Source organism: Phragmites australis, chromosome 10, assembly GCF_958298935.1.
Source record: "Phragmites australis chromosome 10, lpPhrAust1.1, whole genome shotgun sequence".
NCBI classification, from domain to species: Eukaryota; Viridiplantae; Streptophyta; class Magnoliopsida; order Poales; family Poaceae; genus Phragmites; species Phragmites australis.
In genome coordinates this window covers 6,707,413-6,725,650 of record NC_084930.1, presented here as the reverse complement: position 1 = coordinate 6,725,650, position 18,238 = coordinate 6,707,413, and the positions used below count along the sequence as shown (strand labels likewise).

General features: G+C 42.4%; 1 protein-coding gene across 6 annotated transcripts; it reads left to right on the top strand.

The window, feature by feature from the left end:
- The first annotated feature begins 4,089 nt into the window (after window positions 1–4,089).
- Window positions 4,090–17,832, top strand: LOC133883356 (probable sucrose-phosphate synthase 3). 6 transcript variants are annotated; one of them, XM_062322661.1, is made up of 13 exons: window positions 4,090–4,446; window positions 4,573–4,662; window positions 11,897–12,105; window positions 12,535–12,598; window positions 12,794–13,492; window positions 13,663–13,770; window positions 13,924–14,055; window positions 14,204–14,380; window positions 14,619–14,672; window positions 14,761–14,823; window positions 14,917–15,618; window positions 15,744–15,871; window positions 17,085–17,832. In XM_062322661.1, the coding sequence occupies exons 1-13, from the start codon at window positions 4,222–4,224 to the stop codon at window positions 17,359–17,361; spliced, it is 2,928 nt and encodes a 975-aa protein (XP_062178645.1). In that variant the 5' UTR covers window positions 4,090–4,221; the 3' UTR covers window positions 17,362–17,832. The 6 variants fall into 6 exon arrangements, with proteins under 6 accessions (XP_062178645.1, XP_062178646.1, XP_062178647.1 ...); XM_062322662.1 differs by having other exon boundaries at window positions 4,096–4,409; window positions 4,573–4,682; XM_062322663.1 differs by having other exon boundaries at window positions 4,099–4,409; window positions 11,973–12,105.
- Window positions 17,833–18,238: the final 406 nt, after the last annotated feature.

Sequence of the window (18,238 nt, the reverse complement as noted above, 5' to 3'; positions counted from 1 at the left end):
GGGGTATGACGATTGACGGGATATTTTTTGAATCATAGTCTACATCAAATCCGAACTTGCACTATCAGCGTAAGACTTGGACGACCAGCCTCCTTACGATATTATAAGATCTCGCGACCAGCTCTTTTTGGTCGGAGCTGGTCTTTATCTAATATATATAATCATATTTATTACTATCTATTTAAGTATTTTTCTTCCCCAGACACCTCATACAGTGAACAAAATCATAGCTAGCACGGTTATGCACCATCCCATCATGTAGCATTTAAATGCTATGTATGAGGTCTTGCAGACCGGCACAACACCGTACGACTGACAAGATAGAGTCTGCAGAACGACCAGTCAAGTGGACGATTTTGCAGGTAGACTCACGGGGCACAGGGACAGGACGGTTTCACAGACGATCTTATGGCGCATGACGATGGGATGGGCCGAGCGGCCAGGGAAAGCATGTGTGGAGGCGTTCCACGGTTAGAACAGGTACTTAAAGCTCTCAGGACAAGTTAGGCTCATCCGATTCTCTAAGAATATGATCAAAAATTGAATATCTAGCTAGATATGAGTCTACTAATCAGGACTCATTTGTAAGTTCTCCTTACCTCTAGTATATAAAGAGAGTAGTATATGGTTTGTAGAGGAGGATGGATAACCGATTTACGAGCACTTATAACAAAATACACAAAACGGAAGGTTGTTATCTTTCGGGAGACCTGAATCTAGATAACCCGGTATTCTTGAGTTCAACACACACTCCGACCAATGCGCCCTTCGATCGGTACACTCTAGAATTATTGTCAAAGATTAACCCTCGACACTAGTCTAAAGTTTTCTTCATGTCCATCTATAACTCTATATATAGTGTTTATTGGACCCCAATGTAATAATCTATTATTTATATAACATATACAAAATTACATTATTGGGTGTACAATGCGCGATCAGACTGGTCTTTTCTTTTCTCTCATCCATGGCGTGCTCACTGACGGCAGAGACCGGCCTGTAGGTCAAATTCAATTGCCTTAGCAAGCGGGAAAGGTAAAAGTCACATGAATTTCCTTTTTCGGAATACCAGGTGATATGCAGTAAATCCAGAGCAAATTAAATGGTCACGCAAAATGCCATTACCTGCAGAGCAGGGCATGGACTTTTATAAAAGAAATAAATCTCATCTATTAAATCAATCCAACTTCCCAAGCACTAAACGCAGGAATCTTCTGAAGAAGCTCAAATGAATACCATGAACTTCATTTGTGTGATGACACAACGTCTAGGACCGACTGAATTTCTTGTAGTTTTTTTTCAGGGCATTAAATCTATTATATTCCTTATTTTTTATACCAAAGCTAGATCTACAGCGAGCCTCGTCATCTGGATATAGGGGCCGTCCAATCTTTAGTCGACGCTTTGGATCCTAGCTACGAGCGTATCCTCCAAGCTGTCGAATCCTCCAGAGATCCTTCTCCTCCCGGCCTCCCGGGGTTCCATTCCTCATCAGCTCCATCGCTCCTCTCCCTCTCCTCTCGCGCCCCTCTCCTCTTGAGCACCGTCGCCTCTCGCTCCCTCCTCTCGAGCGTCGCTGCCTCTCGCCTCTCTCCCGAGCACCACCACCTCTCGCCTCTATCACGGATGCCATCTCGGCCTTCGACTCGGGCACCTCCACCCCCATCCCGTAGGAGCTCTGGTGTGGCACTATGGGAGGGTGCTTCTGTGGCGCTTAGTCCGCCCTCTGCGCCTACTACAGATCCCGTAGGTGCGGGGAGGGCGAAGGTGGCGGCATCGCGTTCCACGATGGAGCGGCCTACCAATGGTTGCTCGGCACGCTCGGGCTTGATGGATCCATGAACTCTTCTTCTTACCTCATGTTTACGCAAAAAAAACTTGTACATTTGGGCCTCAATGCTTTAGGATTTTGGGTACGTAGTAGCGGAAAAATGGGATGCTTTCTAATGGTGCTTAGCCAAGGCCCAAGGGCGTTGCTCTAAAACGAGAGAATTGGGATTTCTCTGTAAGTGAATTCATAGTAGAATTGTGTTTTGAATTGTCTAAGTAAGTAACAACAAGTTAGAGAGATGTGCCAGTGCAAACGGGCCTGTGCTAATTGTGGAAGACTTGGCTTAGATTTTTGGAAATTTAGAGTGATCAATACTCAAGAGTCATGAAAGACATGCTCGGCTAGGATTTCAAGTTTGGACTTTGTAGGCTTTTAACTGCCTTAGCATGAATTGACTTTTGCAGTTATCAGCTTATCAGTCATGAAAACATTGAAGCAATTTGGATCAATTTTTTTTCCTTTGTAGAGGTTGCTAATGTGAAAAAAAGACTTTAGAAGTAAAATCCACATTATGGTATGATACGAGATATATTACTAGAACTCACTTTCTAGTCTCCTTTCCAATGCAATCATTTATTTAATTTCATTGACTTTTGTACATGGTTCTCTTATTAAATAATCCACTAAGTAGAATTATTTTCTTATCAACAATTATTTAGCAATTGAATCTGATTGTATCAACAATCATCAATCCCCCCCCCCTCTCAGTGAGCGAGATCCCTCCCAAGTTGAATGTACCGTAGAGAAATAATATCCCTTTTGTACAACCTTCCTTACTTACCTGGGATGTAATGTAATCTCTTGACTACTAATCTAGTCATGCCTTATTTGGTTTTAGTGGAGAGTCGTTCAACAAGCTTGGCCAAGATGAACCTTACTGTATTTATTTTCTAATCTTGAAGTTAAAACTTGCTAGACATTTAGCCATATCGGATCCAAATGTGCAGTGCTGGTGCCATAGTTATCTCTGATAGTTAACTATAAATGTCTGATAAGATTTAACATAAAGAGGATACAAATTTTCATGAATATGCTCGGTTTGATGTGATGAGTTATGAACAATATTGAATGTAACACTAAAAATGACTAGAGAAGATGCATTGGATTCTGTTGTAGAACATTCCTCAAATTGTTGGATGTGCGAAGTAAATATGCAGGTGTAGTTGTTTGTTATTTATATTTGACTACTACATCGTAATACCATGTAGCTATTTGCTTGCTTACTTGCTCACTCACCATATGATTACTAATGTGTTAAAGTCATTTGTGAAATATGATCCATGTAGTATAAAGAGCATGGATCTTGCATAGCATTGTAACTCTAGCACAATCAACTTAGACAGCAACAATCAGGATACGGTATACAATTCTGTTACATATGTGTAAATGTGTGATCAATGGTGACTTTCTCTAATGATAACATCTCTTGGTCAGTTGCATAAATATATATGAATATTTCCATGCATTAATCTTTCTTCCAAGAACATATTATCTTCAGATTGTGTTTTCCCAATAAAACTATTAGCACCTGTTATTTCTTGCATGTTGATTCATTGTTATTTGCAGTGTGCACACAATTAATCCTTATATTTTCAATTATTCTTATTACATGATTGACATTACTCCCGTTACCGTCTAACATCTACCAAAAGCCTATTAAACTTCACTCTTCATAATTGTGATCATTCATAACGAAGCCACATGTTTGCTTATCTCTATTACTGTGGCTTCACATGCTATGCTCTCATGCCAATACTCTTAAAGGCTTTGCCAAGTAACCATTCTCCTTTAAGAGTATTTCAATTTAAATCGTTAGTGATTTTCCTCATTTTCAACTTCAATTTTCAATTGTTCAGCCGTGACTGCAATAGCTCCCCGCGGCAACGCGTAGGATACAAATTAGTTTGTTGTTAACTCGAGCTCATGAAATTTTTAGAGAAGTAGGAGGGTACTGACTGGTCTCTTAGAAACAGAATGCTAACAAAAAAATAGATAAAATTGGTTACTTGAAATGTAGTAAATACTTAAATTATAAGGAAGTAGCAAGTGAAAAACACACACCACTTACTATATCAGCTAGTAAATGAGAAATACACTATTCTCTTGATTTGGACGCATATTTAAATACCTCGATTCTAAGGAACAAAAATTCATGTAATAAAAGATTAGGCCGAGATAGGTCAGATTCGTACCGTTGGATCTAAATCGAACGGTCAATATCACACGAAAACCCCACCCGCTCGCGTTGGGCAAGGCAATAACTACAACCCATTCCCATTTCGCCCTCCCATTTCCTTTCCATTTTTGTTTCTCTTTCTCGTCGCCGCCCACCACCACTTCCCTTCCCCACCCCTCACCCGCCGCGCCCATTCGCTTCGATTTCGCCGGCGATGTACGGCAACGACAACTGGATCAACAGCTACCTCGACGCCATCCTCGATGCCGGCAAGGGCGCCGCGGGCGCCGGAGCCGGCGCCGCCAGGGGCGGGGGTGGCGGCGGGGACCGCCTCTCTCTGCTGCTCCGCGAGCGGGGCCACTGCTCCCCCGCCAGGTACTTCGTCGAGGAGGTCATCACCGGGTACGACGAGACCGACCTCTACAAGACCTGGCTCCGGGTACGTACGCGCTCCGCGCAGCGGCGCCCGTGCGCGCGCGAATCCCCGGCTTGCTGCTGCCGTTCTTGCTCGCTGACGTGTGATCGATCTGTGTGTGACCCGTGTGCGCGTGGTGGGTGGGCGCAGGCGTTAGCGATGCGGAGCCCGCAGGAGAAGAACACGCGGCTGGAGAACATGACCTGGAGGATCTGGAACCTCGCCAGGAAGAAGAAGGAGGTGCGCCTTATTCGCTCTTGGTTCGTTTCGTTTCTCTCTTCGTTCTGCTTGTTATGCTCTTGATGTGGCCATGTGGGTTTCGATGATTCTGTCTGCAAGCTGGGCTCCGACAGGTGGATTTGTGCGTTAGATTGGCGTGGTTTTGCGTAGTAAGGACTAAAAGCTCGATTGTTCTTGGTATAGGTGCTCGATTGATCGATCAATGGTCCTTCTCGAAACTTGCAAAGGAATCCAGCCAGAAGTACCACAAAAATGTGGATCTGGCTGGTAACCGGCCTACAATGTTAGGTAGGTCCGTTCCTGGCTCGTCTGATCACAGATTATACCGGGGCAAGACATTGAATTATTGAAACAATATGCCACGCCTCTCAAATTCGTTTTGTAATTGGATAATTTCGAGTGTGCTGTTATGGTCACCTGGTCTCCTGCTCTTCATCATCTCTCCGTGGTTACTTGCCACTTTGTCAAATGAGCTTGATAAACAGCTACCATGTATAAGAGTATAGCATGTCCCTTTGGACCTGGTGAATAATTGGTATATATTGGTTGCACTGACCAGAATAGGGCATGCCGCACTGCAAAGCTTTCTACTAGGTCATCTAATAGATAAGGTGAGAAGTCTGAAAATTAGCACAAAAACTTTATTGATCTAGCTGGATAGATGGAGCAAAAGTGAGTTGCACTGCTACCAGGGTCACCAAAACCTGTAGAAAGAATAAATATGTCACACCTGATTTTAAGGTCAAATCGAATGTAAACTATATATATACCAGGATCAGTTACACATACATATAGTGATGTTATTAGTGGAAAACAGACACAATACTCATTATTACAACGTTATTTATTACAAAATGACCACACAGGTCTAAATAAAATTACATAACAGCGGAAAAGAACCACGACGCAATGCTTACTCCTAAAGCAGTCGATCGGAAACTCCACAAGCTTAGAACTTTGCATTGTCTTCAGAATATTCTTCAAAAACTTCACATTCTGAAAAGTAAGCGTGAGTATTTCCAATATTTAGCAAGTGGGCGAAAGTATGACATGAAGGCTTAAACCAAGATTTCTATCATCTAGGGTTTAATTTCCATAAAAGCCAATTTTAGACTAATGTTACAGAAAATAGTTTTTTTAAAAGAAAAGAAGTGTAATTGATCTCATGTAACCTCCGAGAATTCAACAATATCTTTACCACGGTAAACATCAACTCAACTAATCATGTGAGGGTCCATGGCGCTCGTAACCGTGAGCACGGCTGAATATTCAGTTTGACACTCCGCAGAGGTTGGTACTCTTTACCCACGAATCATGCTCAACTCTTTTGCCGATACCCGTCGGTACCTTACACACTTTCGAGGTGTGCGCCGAGAGACTACTACGAGCGTTTTCCAAAGAGTCCCAGCATGTATTTGCCCGCTGAGATTTCGCCGCCGTACATAAGTGGAGTAAACCTCCACTCTAGAAGCCCCCTCTTGTGCCAGGTAGAATCGGGAAGTACCCCTTCATTCTCTACACATCCATTAGGCTCATACACCACTAGGAGAACATCTAGTTACTTAGACAAGTCGTACCATATAAGTCTCGTGGTTGTACTGTTGTCATGTGTGGTCGCTCTACGAACCGGTCCTTAACATGGTATGGGTAAGACCGCCGACCATCCAACGAGGGTAATCATCAAAATATCCATCCAAAGTTAACCGTGCCTGGAACATATCAACAGACACGCACCAACATTCCCTTCTTGCCCAAACTCTAGATTCCTTGTTGCTAATTCCCTTAACAACATCAATTATCTTAACACACTTTTATCTCAACTTTTAATTTCACAGCTCATGCCTCATGATTCATCACCTACATACTACATGTTCATCTAAAAGCATGGCTAAGCAGAAACATGATATTATTTGAGAATTAAGCATCTACAAGGGTAAAACCTATATATAAAGCTAGTGTTTTGCTATCCTACCTATTTCACCACAAAAACAACATGCATGTTTTGTAAATTGACTTTATATGAAAACTGGGTTCTCAACATGGTCAAGACACTTGCCTTCGTCAAGGTGATGCACGGTTCCTTCAAAGTCTTCTTCCTGAAAACTTTCAAACTGCTTTTGAACCGATTCGTCTACACGAGCACACAATAAAACATAAGAACAGGACACTAGACAACACTAAAACTTGATAAAAACCCTATAAAAAGATTCTACATGCTACGAGAATTTGAGCGCAAAAATCGTCTAAACGGAGGTACGAGCATAAAGTTATAAGCATTTGAAGTTCTATGGGTGTTTCTGCAAATTTTCTTATTATCAGAGAAATAATCGATTAATTTTTATACTGAATAACTTATTTATTGCGCATGCTAACGTCATTATTCATAATTGAAATATTTTTATTATTGAAATCACGCGGACTGGGTCTACACGACTATGAACCGAAGGGGGGCCCTCGATCCACGGGTCCACAGTGGATCGAGGTGCCAACGGGGCTCAGCACGGTGGCGGACGGCTGGAGAGTGGCCAGAATGGCGCTTCGGCGGCCGGGGAGCTCCGACGAGCGGTGGAAAAGGGAGAGGAGGCGTCGGCGAGCTCACCTCGAGCAAGAATGAGGCCGGAGTGGGGTCGAGGCGGTCGGACGACGGAGAAGGCGAAGACGGCGGTCGTTGCGGCGTCAGGGAAGGAGTTCCGGAACTGGATCGACGACGACGACCCACAGGATCGCCTCCAGAGGCACCTGCGGAGCCGGAGAAGCGGTTAATTCGGTCGGAGACGGCGCAGAGACGCGGGAAGAGTGGCGGCAGCGCATCTCACCGGAGATGAAGAAGAAAGCGGCGGCGACGGTGCTACGGGCGAGGAGTCAGGGCGTGAGCAAGTGGAGGAGTTGCGAACCTAGCCGCGAAGGCCACATGCGGCTTAAATAGGCGCGAGATCGAGTGGAGCGGCTAGGGCGCGCAGAGGAGAAACGACCGGAGATAATGGCCATTAGGGTCGGTGGTTACCGCACTAACCCGAGCAATAGAGAGGATTGCGGAGGGGAAAACAAATGAGGGTGTCTTGATGGGGCTTAATGCTTCGAATTCGATCGTTTTGGGGAGGAGAACGGGCGCGGGGAGGCGCGGATTTGAACGGCCGTCGGCGGAGGGGAGTGGGAGCGGTCCGAGGTGGGAGAAGGGGAGCCGGCGGCTTGGCGGCTCAGCGCGGCGGAGGCTCGGCCGGGAGAAGGCCGGCTCGGCCCGAGAGAGAAGGGAGGGGGAGGGAGAAAAGCAAATGGGCTTTGGCCCATGCGGAAAGGGAGAAGGGAAGGCAACCTAGGAGGGGAAAGGGGAGGGAGAGAGGTGGGTTTGGGCTGGCTTTGGGAAGGAAAATTGGCCTGGTTAGGATTTTAGAATTTGGAAAAGCTTTTCTATTTGCTTTTAATCCATTTTCACAAAAAGTTTTAAATGAGCGCCTTCTAGCAAACTTCTGCAAACATTTTTCACCCATAAAAAACCTATTGCAAACTACAGCAGCATGAATGCATCAAGCATGGTTATAACCTATGGCAAATTAAATTTAGAAATTAATTTCCTTTCTAATTGAACAAAAATCTACTACCCCTATTTAATTCTAGCAAAATTTTATACTATTGAGAAAATTTGAAAGTTAGGGTGTTACAAAATAGTACTGATAATGAATAATATGCTTTTTCTTTGGAGAATCTGTAATAATTGCACACTTGTGTCGTTTAATAGAATGCAGGCCACGTGGTATTCTCCAATGCATTCGGAAAAGGACATTTTTTTTTTCCTAATAGCAAAGTGGAGAAGTAGAGCTAGGACTTGGGTCGTGCCATTCCTAGGCCGCCCACAACATGAGTTTTGGCACGGCCTAAAGCACGGTATGGCACGGAATATTTTGGGCTGGGCCGGTATGGCACGAACACGAGGGTCGTGCCGTGCTTAGGACCTTGGCACGGTGGGCGTGCCGGCAGACACGATGGCTTGGGCCGTGCACGTGCTAGCACGGCACGAAAAGGGTATGGCACAATCTGCATGACTATTTTCTCGTGTTTATTCTCTAATCTCTCTAATACAAAGTGTGAGACACTAGAGAGATGTGTGAGCATGAGAGACATAAGTGTGATATGTTAAGAGATATATATGTAAGTATTATCGGGCGACATGGAGCATGTGTGAGTATGAGAGGTAAAGTGTGAGATAGTAAGAGATAAATATGTAAGTATTGTCAGGCGACATGGAGCAGGGCCGTGCCTGAGCTGGCACGACACGGCGACGGCACGTGGGTTGTTCTTGGGCCTTCTTGGAGTTGACTCGTGCTGTCACGACACGGTACGATGGGCCGATTGTGCCCAGTAAGCATAGCACGGCGTGGCACATGACGGGGCCGGGCCGTGCCGGTACGGCATGGCCCAAGTCCCAGCACTATGGAGAAGTGTGCTGGACCTTGTGTTTGGTAGGAGTTTCAGGTCCGTTTAGTTTGTTTCTGTGTAATTCAACCTCAAAAGCCAAGTAGTTTGTCTATCAAAAGAGATTCTCTGTTTACACACAAATCCAAATCTTCCATTTTCTTCAATCAAGTCCAACATATTTTACTTCTGCATTTAATTCTACCCCTTCCGTTCATTCACCATTCAATGCACACTATGCTGCTGAGGTGGTACCTCCTGGTAGAAAAAGACTGAAGATTTTGAAACTGTAGCTGGCTGAGAATACCAAGCTCACATGACTCAACCAGGAAAAAAAAATCTGAGAACATTCACAATGGTCTTGTCCATTCCGGGGCGCCAGTTAGTGTCCGCTACCAAGCAAGTATTTTTGAGAGTTTTGCTGACAACTCTGAACCTATAATCTTATGTTGGTTTGGATGAGAACAAGTTGAGGTGGGCCTTTCAATCGATAAGGACATTCACACAGAGGCAACTTTTGTGCACACCTTATTTTCCAGGTCTTTGCTGCAAGTTTGGGTTTTATGTGACAAGATTTATTATAGGGAAGTTGGCTATGTAGCATCCAAAGATTATCGCTTTTATCAATGTACTGTTGAAAGATTTTGACACATTTTTATTTCCGTTCAAAGATCACTTTGTTAGTCATTTTACTACTCCGTAACCATCCATTAGACCTTCTTTGACTTTTCACACTCTGAAAATCAACAGATCCTAAAGACCTAAACTTCCAAGGTTGCTCCTCTACTCTTCGGTCCTCACCCATCCTTGCATATCTCTGTGGTAATGCACTCACTCTATGAGATGACTTCTAGAAGCCCTCATTACCATCGCCACCAAAGCCAAGATCCAAGATAGCCCAAGGTCAGGCCAGCCTGTCACCCTTGCCAGATCTAGATGCTGTACTCTCCTCTGCCTTCATCCACCTCATCAACACCACCCACATTGACACAGCTACCGCCAGTGTGGCCGCTACATCCCGAAACTGGAGGTTTTGATCTGCTAGCAGGTGAAAAACTGTATAGCACAAATTAGTCCTATTGGGTGGCAAGCAGCGCTGTGCAGTTCTTCTATTGCAGATCTGCTAGGAGGGTATGATGAATTAACCCATGGTTAGGTAGCAGACATCATTATTGCCATTGAGGTCTTCGATGAGACCTGCTTCAGTGTCAACGGTGGTGCCAACTGTGTCACTAAGGAGCTCCTCCCATGCAGTGCAGTCTCTCATCTTACTCTGTTTGCCACCCTACTTACCTCTCGCCACTGATGCTTAAGACCATTTACACACCATGTCGATGCCAAGGATATGAATGAGGCTACTCACGGGCTTGCAGAAAGCTACAGGGGGAATATGGTGATCCCAAACAACAGATGTGTTCTAATCATGCTTTTTAAGGCGTCGCCTAGGCGTCCAGGCGAGGTGCAGTGGCAAGGCGTCGCCTCCGCCTTATGTGCATGCCTTGATCTCACTAATGCTTGCCATCGCCCATCCTTCTCCAGTCGATTCCATCGTCACCCACACCTCTCCAGCTCGATTTTGGCCTCACCCGCCTCTCTCCGTCCTGATTCTAGCGCCATCCGTCCCTCTCCAACCGCCATATCCTCGTCCAGATCGTGGGGTGGGTGCCTAGGAGGCTGAGGAAGTGGGAGGGGCAGGACGGGAGGGAGAAGAGGAAGAGAGATGGTGGCGGCTGGAGAGGGGAAGTGGTGAGGAGGACAGAGAGAAGGTGTGCAATTAGGTTTACCTGTTAGGGTGGATTGGGGACGAATTGGGCTGACCTGGTTGGGTGGGTTGTGCCTTAAGCTGGCTCATCTATCTTCTTTTCCCCTTTTCATTTCTATTTTTCCTCTAGAAAATATACTCTGTTACATGTATGGCTTTGTGTATGGCATCTCCTTGCCTCGCCTTGAACGCCTAGGCGATTGGAAGGGGGTGGGTCGCCATGCCTCGCCTTACTGCCTTAAGAACAATGGTTTTAAGTTGACAGGATGGTAAAAATATTAATTAAGTGATCTTTGAAAAGTTACTTTTTTGCGAGGAAAAAGAGAGATATTGCTCACTTGAGAGTAGAACTACAATCTTGGAGCACCAAGTGCTCAATACACTTTGGCACAATCATATTCTAAGATAATTGGCCCTCTTGCCCGCTGATGAGTTAGTCAAGTCCTTTGCGACAAGCAATGAGCTCAGTTTCTTCTGCGGCTGAACAATGCCATATGAGGTGCCCCCCCCCGTAACCAATACCTCGCCCTTTTCATCATGAACAACCATCCTAGCGCTACCTAGTCCGGATTGCTCTGGGAAGCCACATTAACTTTGATCCATCCTGGTTCATGTTTGCACCACTGTTTGATTTGTTGTCAGCACTTGATCATGTTTATATTCGTAGCAGTCCTTTTCTCATCTTAGTCCAAAAATGGAATCAATTATTTAGTTGACCAAAGATCATTTGAATTATTTCAACATGCAAACTAAATAAAATTGGTCTCTTTGGATTGCACAATCTCAAGTCTTCATATTTTTACTTGTATTCCAAATTTTCCAACAACTCTCATTGGTTCATAAGATATATCCACGTTACATAAGTTTTTTTTTTTTTTGCTTGTGCATTTGGTGTTGCTTTCACTTCTAACCTGATGATGTTGGTTATCAAAAGGTAGTTTTTTGTAGTTCAGTTTATTTTCGCATTTTCACCTTATGTGAAAACTACATGTTCACTTACATTTGGACTTCTATCTCTTCCATTTTTTTGTTTCTTTATTACCTAAATTTTTTAATATTCAGTTTGAGAAAGAGGAAGCCAATCGCTTGTCAAAACGGCGTCTAGAGACTGAGAAGCCACGAAATGATGCTACTGCAGATATGTCTGAAGATCTCTTTGAAGGAGTAAAGGGAGAGGATGCTGGTGATCCATCTGTTGCCTACGGTGACAGCACAACTGGGAACACACCTAGGATCAGTTCAGTTGACAGGCTATACATAGTGTTGATCAGGTATAAGATAGTTTATTTAACAAATTCCACTTTATATATCTTGACACTTTTATTTAATTCCTTTAATGTAAGAAAAGTACACGTTACAGATCGATTAGGTTGCATGTGATTAGTTCATCATGTAACATGATGTTATTCATATCTGACGCAAAATGACCTACAGTTAATGGAAGAACTTTGTTTAATAACTGTATACAATTGCACACCAAGAGCCCCCCCCCCCCCATCTGTTGCCAAAAAAAATTGCATAAAGGAAATCTACTTAGATTTAGCCTGCATACTGTTCATAAATACTCTATACTCAGAAGTGATGGTATCACATGCTGTCCCTATAGCCCAGTTTAATATATATGATGTAATCCTTTGGCTTGTCGGTATTGGTGTTGAAATCTAATTGCCATAGAATTTGTTTTATGATGTATTCTATAGCCTTCATGGTCTGATCCGTGGAGACAATATGGAGCTTGGCCGTGATTCAGATACTGGTGGCCAGGTAATGGTGTTGTCGGTGCATTTAATTATACAATTAAGTAAAAGTGCATTTCTTTCCCAGAATGAATAACTCAAACCTTATCTTATAGTTAAGCGGGGTAGCTATTTCTTCCATTTGATCATTTGAAAATATCCACTAAAAAGATATCATGTAAGGACATACTTTCAGTTGCATCCACTGTGCGCCATTTTGTAGGTCAAATATGTCGTGGAGCTTGCTAAAGCATTAAGTTCATCTCCTGGAGTTTACCGGGTTGATCTATTGACAAGGCAAATCTTAGCCCCAAATTTCAATCGTGGTTATGGTGAACCATCCGAAATGCTGGCTTCAACAAGCTTCAAGAGCTTCAAATATGAAAGAGGAGAAAACAGTGGCGCATATATCATCAGAATACCATTTGGGCCCAAAGACAAGTATCTAACTAAAGAACATATCTGGCCTTTCATTCAAGAATTTGTTGATGGTGCACTGGGTCATATAGTGTGGATGTCAAAAACTATAGGTGAAGAAATCGGCAGTGGATGTCCAGTGTGGCCTGCTGTGATTCATGGCCATTATGCCAGTTCAGGAGTTGCTGCTGCTCTACTATCTGGAGCACTTAATGTTCCCATGGTGTTTACAGGGCATTTTCTTGGGAAAGATAAGTTGGAAGGGCTTCTCAAGCAAGGGAGACAGACAAGAGAACAAATTAACATGGCATACAAAATAATGTGCCGAATTGAGGCAGAGGAGTTGTCTCTTGATGCATCTGAAATAGTTATCGCAAGCACCAGGCAAGAGATAGAAGAGCAGTGGAACTTGTATGATGGTTTTGAGGTCATGCTTGCAAGGAAGCTCCGTGCGCTAGTCAAGCGTGGTGCTAACTGTTATGGTCGTTATATGCCTCGTATGGTTGTGAGTAGACACCTTTACTCTGATTCTTTTTTCTTCCTTCAACAATCAGTTATCACTAGCATTTTTTTCAACTATATTTCATACTTCGGCAATTAGCAGTACCCAAGCTTGCTAGCATTGTCTACTATAGATGTTTAAAATACTTTAGTTTTCTACTCCTTGCTTTGCAGATAATTCCTCCAGGTGTTGAATTCGGCCATATGGTTCATGATTTTGATATGGCTGGAGATGAAGATAGCCCATCTCCAGCCTCCGAGGATCCATCTATTTGGTCTGAGGTCGCGAAAATATCTCCAGATTTGCACATGCAAGATCTCACTTTCTAGTTGACTTACTTAAACAATTGATAACACTGACTAGTTTATTCCTGTTAGTCCTTTTAAAAAAAAAAACAAAAAGTCTGTGTGCTGATGGTCTGTATGTGATGACAGATAATGCGGTTCTTCACAAATCCTAGGAAACCTATGATTCTGGCTATTGCCCGTCCTTATGCTGAAAAGAATATTACAACGCTTGTGAAGGCATTTGGTGAATGCCGTCCATTGAGGGAACTTGCTAACCTTGTAAGATAAGACTTAGAACCTAGCATTTTGGTGTTTTAGATATATTGTTTTCCAGTATCATAAACGTGTTGCGATAGATTTACATCTGCTAATAATATGGAATGCCCCGAACACTTTTTTCTTACAAACATTTGATTTTGCATTCCAGACACTGATAATGGGTAACCGTGAGGCTATTTCCAAAATGCATAAAATCAGTGCAGCTGTTCTGACATCGGTGCTTACATTGACTGATGAGTATGATTTATATGGTCAAGTGGCATACCCAAAACATCACAAACACTCTGAAGTTCCTGATATTTATCGTTTGGCAGCAAGAACCAAGGTAAATTGTTTTAAGCAAAAGAAATTGGTGGTGCCATGCCTTGTTTTGAATACGAAGCATTTGAAGTGCTTCTTTAATGTCTATCTGTTTCTGAAAAGTACTCATGCCATACCTGAGTGTGAAATAATAGCAGCCATTTTCCTTTGTTATGTGGCATTCACCAGTAATATTTTCCTGCTATATGCATGATATGCATGTTGATGCTGAGTTGCTGACACCATCTGTTGAACATTTGCAGGGTGCTTTTGTAAACGTTGCTTACTTTGAACAATTTGGTGTCACCTTGATAGAGGTCAAAACTACTGAAATCTAAATTCAGTTTTGTAGCACTTACCATTTCTGTATCCTGAGTACCACCAATCCTTATATTTTGTGAGCAGGCTGCCATGCACGGTTTGCCTGTAATTGCAACAAAAAATGGAGCTCCTGTTGAAATTCATCAGGTTCATACATCACATTGTGCCTCTTCTTAAACTAAAATCGTACCAACTTACAGCTGTAACGGACTGGTACCTTTCTGATGGATGTTGATGCAGGTTCTGGACAACGGTCTCCTTGTTGATCCCCATGATCAGCATGCAATTGCAGATGCCCTCTGTAAGATGCTTTCTGAAAAGCAGTTTTGGTCGAGATGTCGAGAGAATGGGCTGAAAAATATACACCGGTTTTCTTGGCCTGAACATTGTAAAAATTATGTGTCAAGGATATTAACTCTTGGCCCAAGACATCCTGCTTTTGCAAGCAAAGAAGACCAGAAGGTGCCTATGAAGGGAAGGAAGCATATCTTTGTTATTGCTGTAGACTCTGTTAGTAAGGATGATCTAATTCAGATTATCAGAAATTCTATTGAGGCTACACGCTTTGGAACATTGTCAGGTTCGACAGGTTTTGTGCTGTCAACTTCACTGACAATAGCAGAGATACATTCTCTAGTTACATGTACAGGCATGCTTCCTACTGATTTTGATGCCTTCATATGCAATAGTGGGAGTGATATATATTATCCTTCACAGTCTAGTGATATGTCAAAAAAATCCCGTATTACATTTGCATTGGACCATAATTACCGATCACATATTGAGTATCGTTGGGGAGGAGAAGGTTTAAGGAAGTACCTAGTAAAGTGGGCTTCTTCAGTAGTAGAAAGAAGGGGAAGAATTGAAAAGCAAGTCATTTTTGAAGATTCAGAACATTCTTCAACATATTGTCTTGCATTTAAAGTGGTTAATCCAAATCATGTAAGCTCCGTTCCAGAATCTTCTAGTATTTGGTTGAAATTTTGTTCGTTTATTATGTCAACTATTCAAGTTCATTTCAGTTTGCTATGCAATTTTTTTATTTATAACTTGTTTATGTATTGTAGTTGCCTCCTTTGAAGGAGCTGCAAAAGTTGATGAGGATTCAGTCACTGCGTTGTCATGCTCTGTATAACCATGGTGCTACCAGGCTATCTGTAGTTCCAATTCATGCATCACGATCTCAGGCTCTAAGGTCTGGTGCTTGATTTCTTCGTTCTTTAATCATCTAAATGCCCCTTTTTAAACAATCATATATCTGTTCTGATGCACATATCATTGGGTGCGAAGCTTCTTTTTTTTAAAAAAAAAAATCCTTTTCCAGAGAATCTATTCTTTCCTTGCTTAAATTTATGAGAAAATTATCTCTGTACCATCAGAAAAGGTATAAATTGGAAGATACCATCCACTGTGACGATAACTTGTTGGATTGGGGACCACATTTCAACGAGCCATTTGATTCTATTTTATCAACTCACTGACCTTTGCGATGTCACTGAGCAATATTGCTCTTCACATTGGATGATTTCTTGTGTGTGGACAATCATAACTATTTTCTATAGATGACTAGACATAATGGGAGTAAGGAAAACCATACTCTATTGCTTTGTTTGGGTCCCAGCTAATCACATATAGTCAGGGTTAAAACTACTGAAACTGGGGGTGGTTCTCACCTGCTTGGTCACGGACTCCACTGCTTTGCTGGATGATGGCCAGGAACTGGGTGGTTACCAGAATATGTGCGAAAACTATAAATAGGTAAAAATAGGCCAGGATCGGGTGTGAATAGGTGTTAACAGTGACTGTGAATCGTTTAGGAATCCAGATGGGATTCTTATCTCGGCCCAGACTGGTTTGACTATAAGCCCACGTGAATACAATGGTTATGAACCCTTGCTATGTGAACTCCTAGAAGAAGTGTAACTTTGAAATGGGGAACTCCAATGCTACCGACTACAATGAGTGTTTTAGTGTCATGATCCATGGACTGCTTCTTAAAGAAAAAGGAACGTATTCTATATTTTATTCCTATCGAATGTTTGCTGCATTCCAAAAATGATCAGCAGTTAGCAGTAGATGGTACCCACTCCATCACTAAATATACAATATCGTGTGATCAGTACTGTTTGAAAATTTGACCATTAATATATATGGAAGTATATTGTCCACATTAACAATTTCATTATATTTGTGTTGGAAAATACTCCTCATAATACATGAAGCTAGTATTTTTTAATTGAAAAGTATGGCATAGCAGTTTGAGAAGTCAAAAAGGACTTATGTTTAGTGACAAAGGAGGCAACTGTTTTATTTTACTTGTTGGCTTTGGAAAATGCTTTGTGTATTTAATTCCCATGCACCTAGTAACCTACATGTGTGTACTCCTATTAACAAATTTTCTGTTATAGGTATTTGTCTATTCGATGGGGCATAGAGTTGCCAGATGCCGTGGTTATTGTTGGCGAAACTGGTGATTCTGATTACGAGGAACTGTTTGGAGGTCTTCACAAGACAGTCATTCTTAAGGGTGGATTCAACACTCCTGCAAATATAATTCATACAGTAAGAAGGTATCCTTTACAAGATGTTGTTGCTCTTGATAGCTCAAATATCATTGGAATTGAGGGTTGCAGCACTGGTGACATGAGGTCTGCTCTGCAACAGCTTGGTATACCCACACAGTGACATCAAGCGCCATCTATTTTGTTATTAATAGGAAGAAAAAAATGGACAATACAAATATACCATACAAGTGTTATCATTTCCATACTTGTGGAAATGCAGATTTTGCCTGTCAGTCATTTAGTGAATGCGTGTGGTCCCTGCTTGGGCTGTGATTTTCATTCCCTTGGATCCGCACATTGGAATTTTGGAGTGAAGAATGAGCCAATGAGTACGTCGATCTGTACAGGCGAAACAAATTTGTTCAAATGTTGATAGTGAAAACGTCTTAAAGAAGCATTTCAGGAATCAAGCTTCCACTATACAAAAAGTTGCCCAAATTCCATCACTGCGTAGTGGTGCATATGATTTCTCTGCAACCCTCCACTCTTTTTTTACTTAGTGAGGGGTTCCTAATGATTGTGTAAATACTGTTTGGCATAATTGGGTACCATATATCTATACAGTTTTGTTGTTTTCTCCTCAGCCATCTAATTGATCTGCAAAGATGTTTCTTATTTTCTCCGTTCTTCCAACAGCCTGTCTTGTGGTTGTAACATTAATCTCCGTATCCATCTTCTGCTGTTGTTGGTTATGAAATTATTGTGGCGACTGTAATACATGCGCCAACTCTGACTTCATCGTATAAAATCCAAAGCCTATATTATCTGCGTAAACATCTTTTGTTGATATGAGACCTGCACTCAAAGCAGCTACCAAGTTTGGTGTAGTAGCTGCAACTATTACACCATGTTTTTCTTCTACCACTTCCCACTGGGTGTTACTTCCATGCCTACCTTTTCGTTGAAACGAGCGCCTTTTGAACTAGTGTGACTTTCTTGTTCTACAACCATTTTGTTTCTTTTTTTTTCGTCGCCTTTGATTGAAACGTTTGATAATC

Coding starts and splice junctions, on each gene's coding strand:
- LOC133883356 (XM_062322661.1), top strand. CDS start 4,222: ATGTACGGCAACGACAACTGGATCAACAGCTACCTCGACGCCATCCTC. Junction 4,447..4,572: donor TCTACAAGACCTGGCTCCGG/GTACGTACGCGC, acceptor GGGTGGGCGCAG/GCGTTAGCGATGCGGAGCCC. Junction 12,599..12,793: donor ATTCAGATACTGGTGGCCAG/GTAATGGTGTTG, acceptor GCCATTTTGTAG/GTCAAATATGTCGTGGAGCT.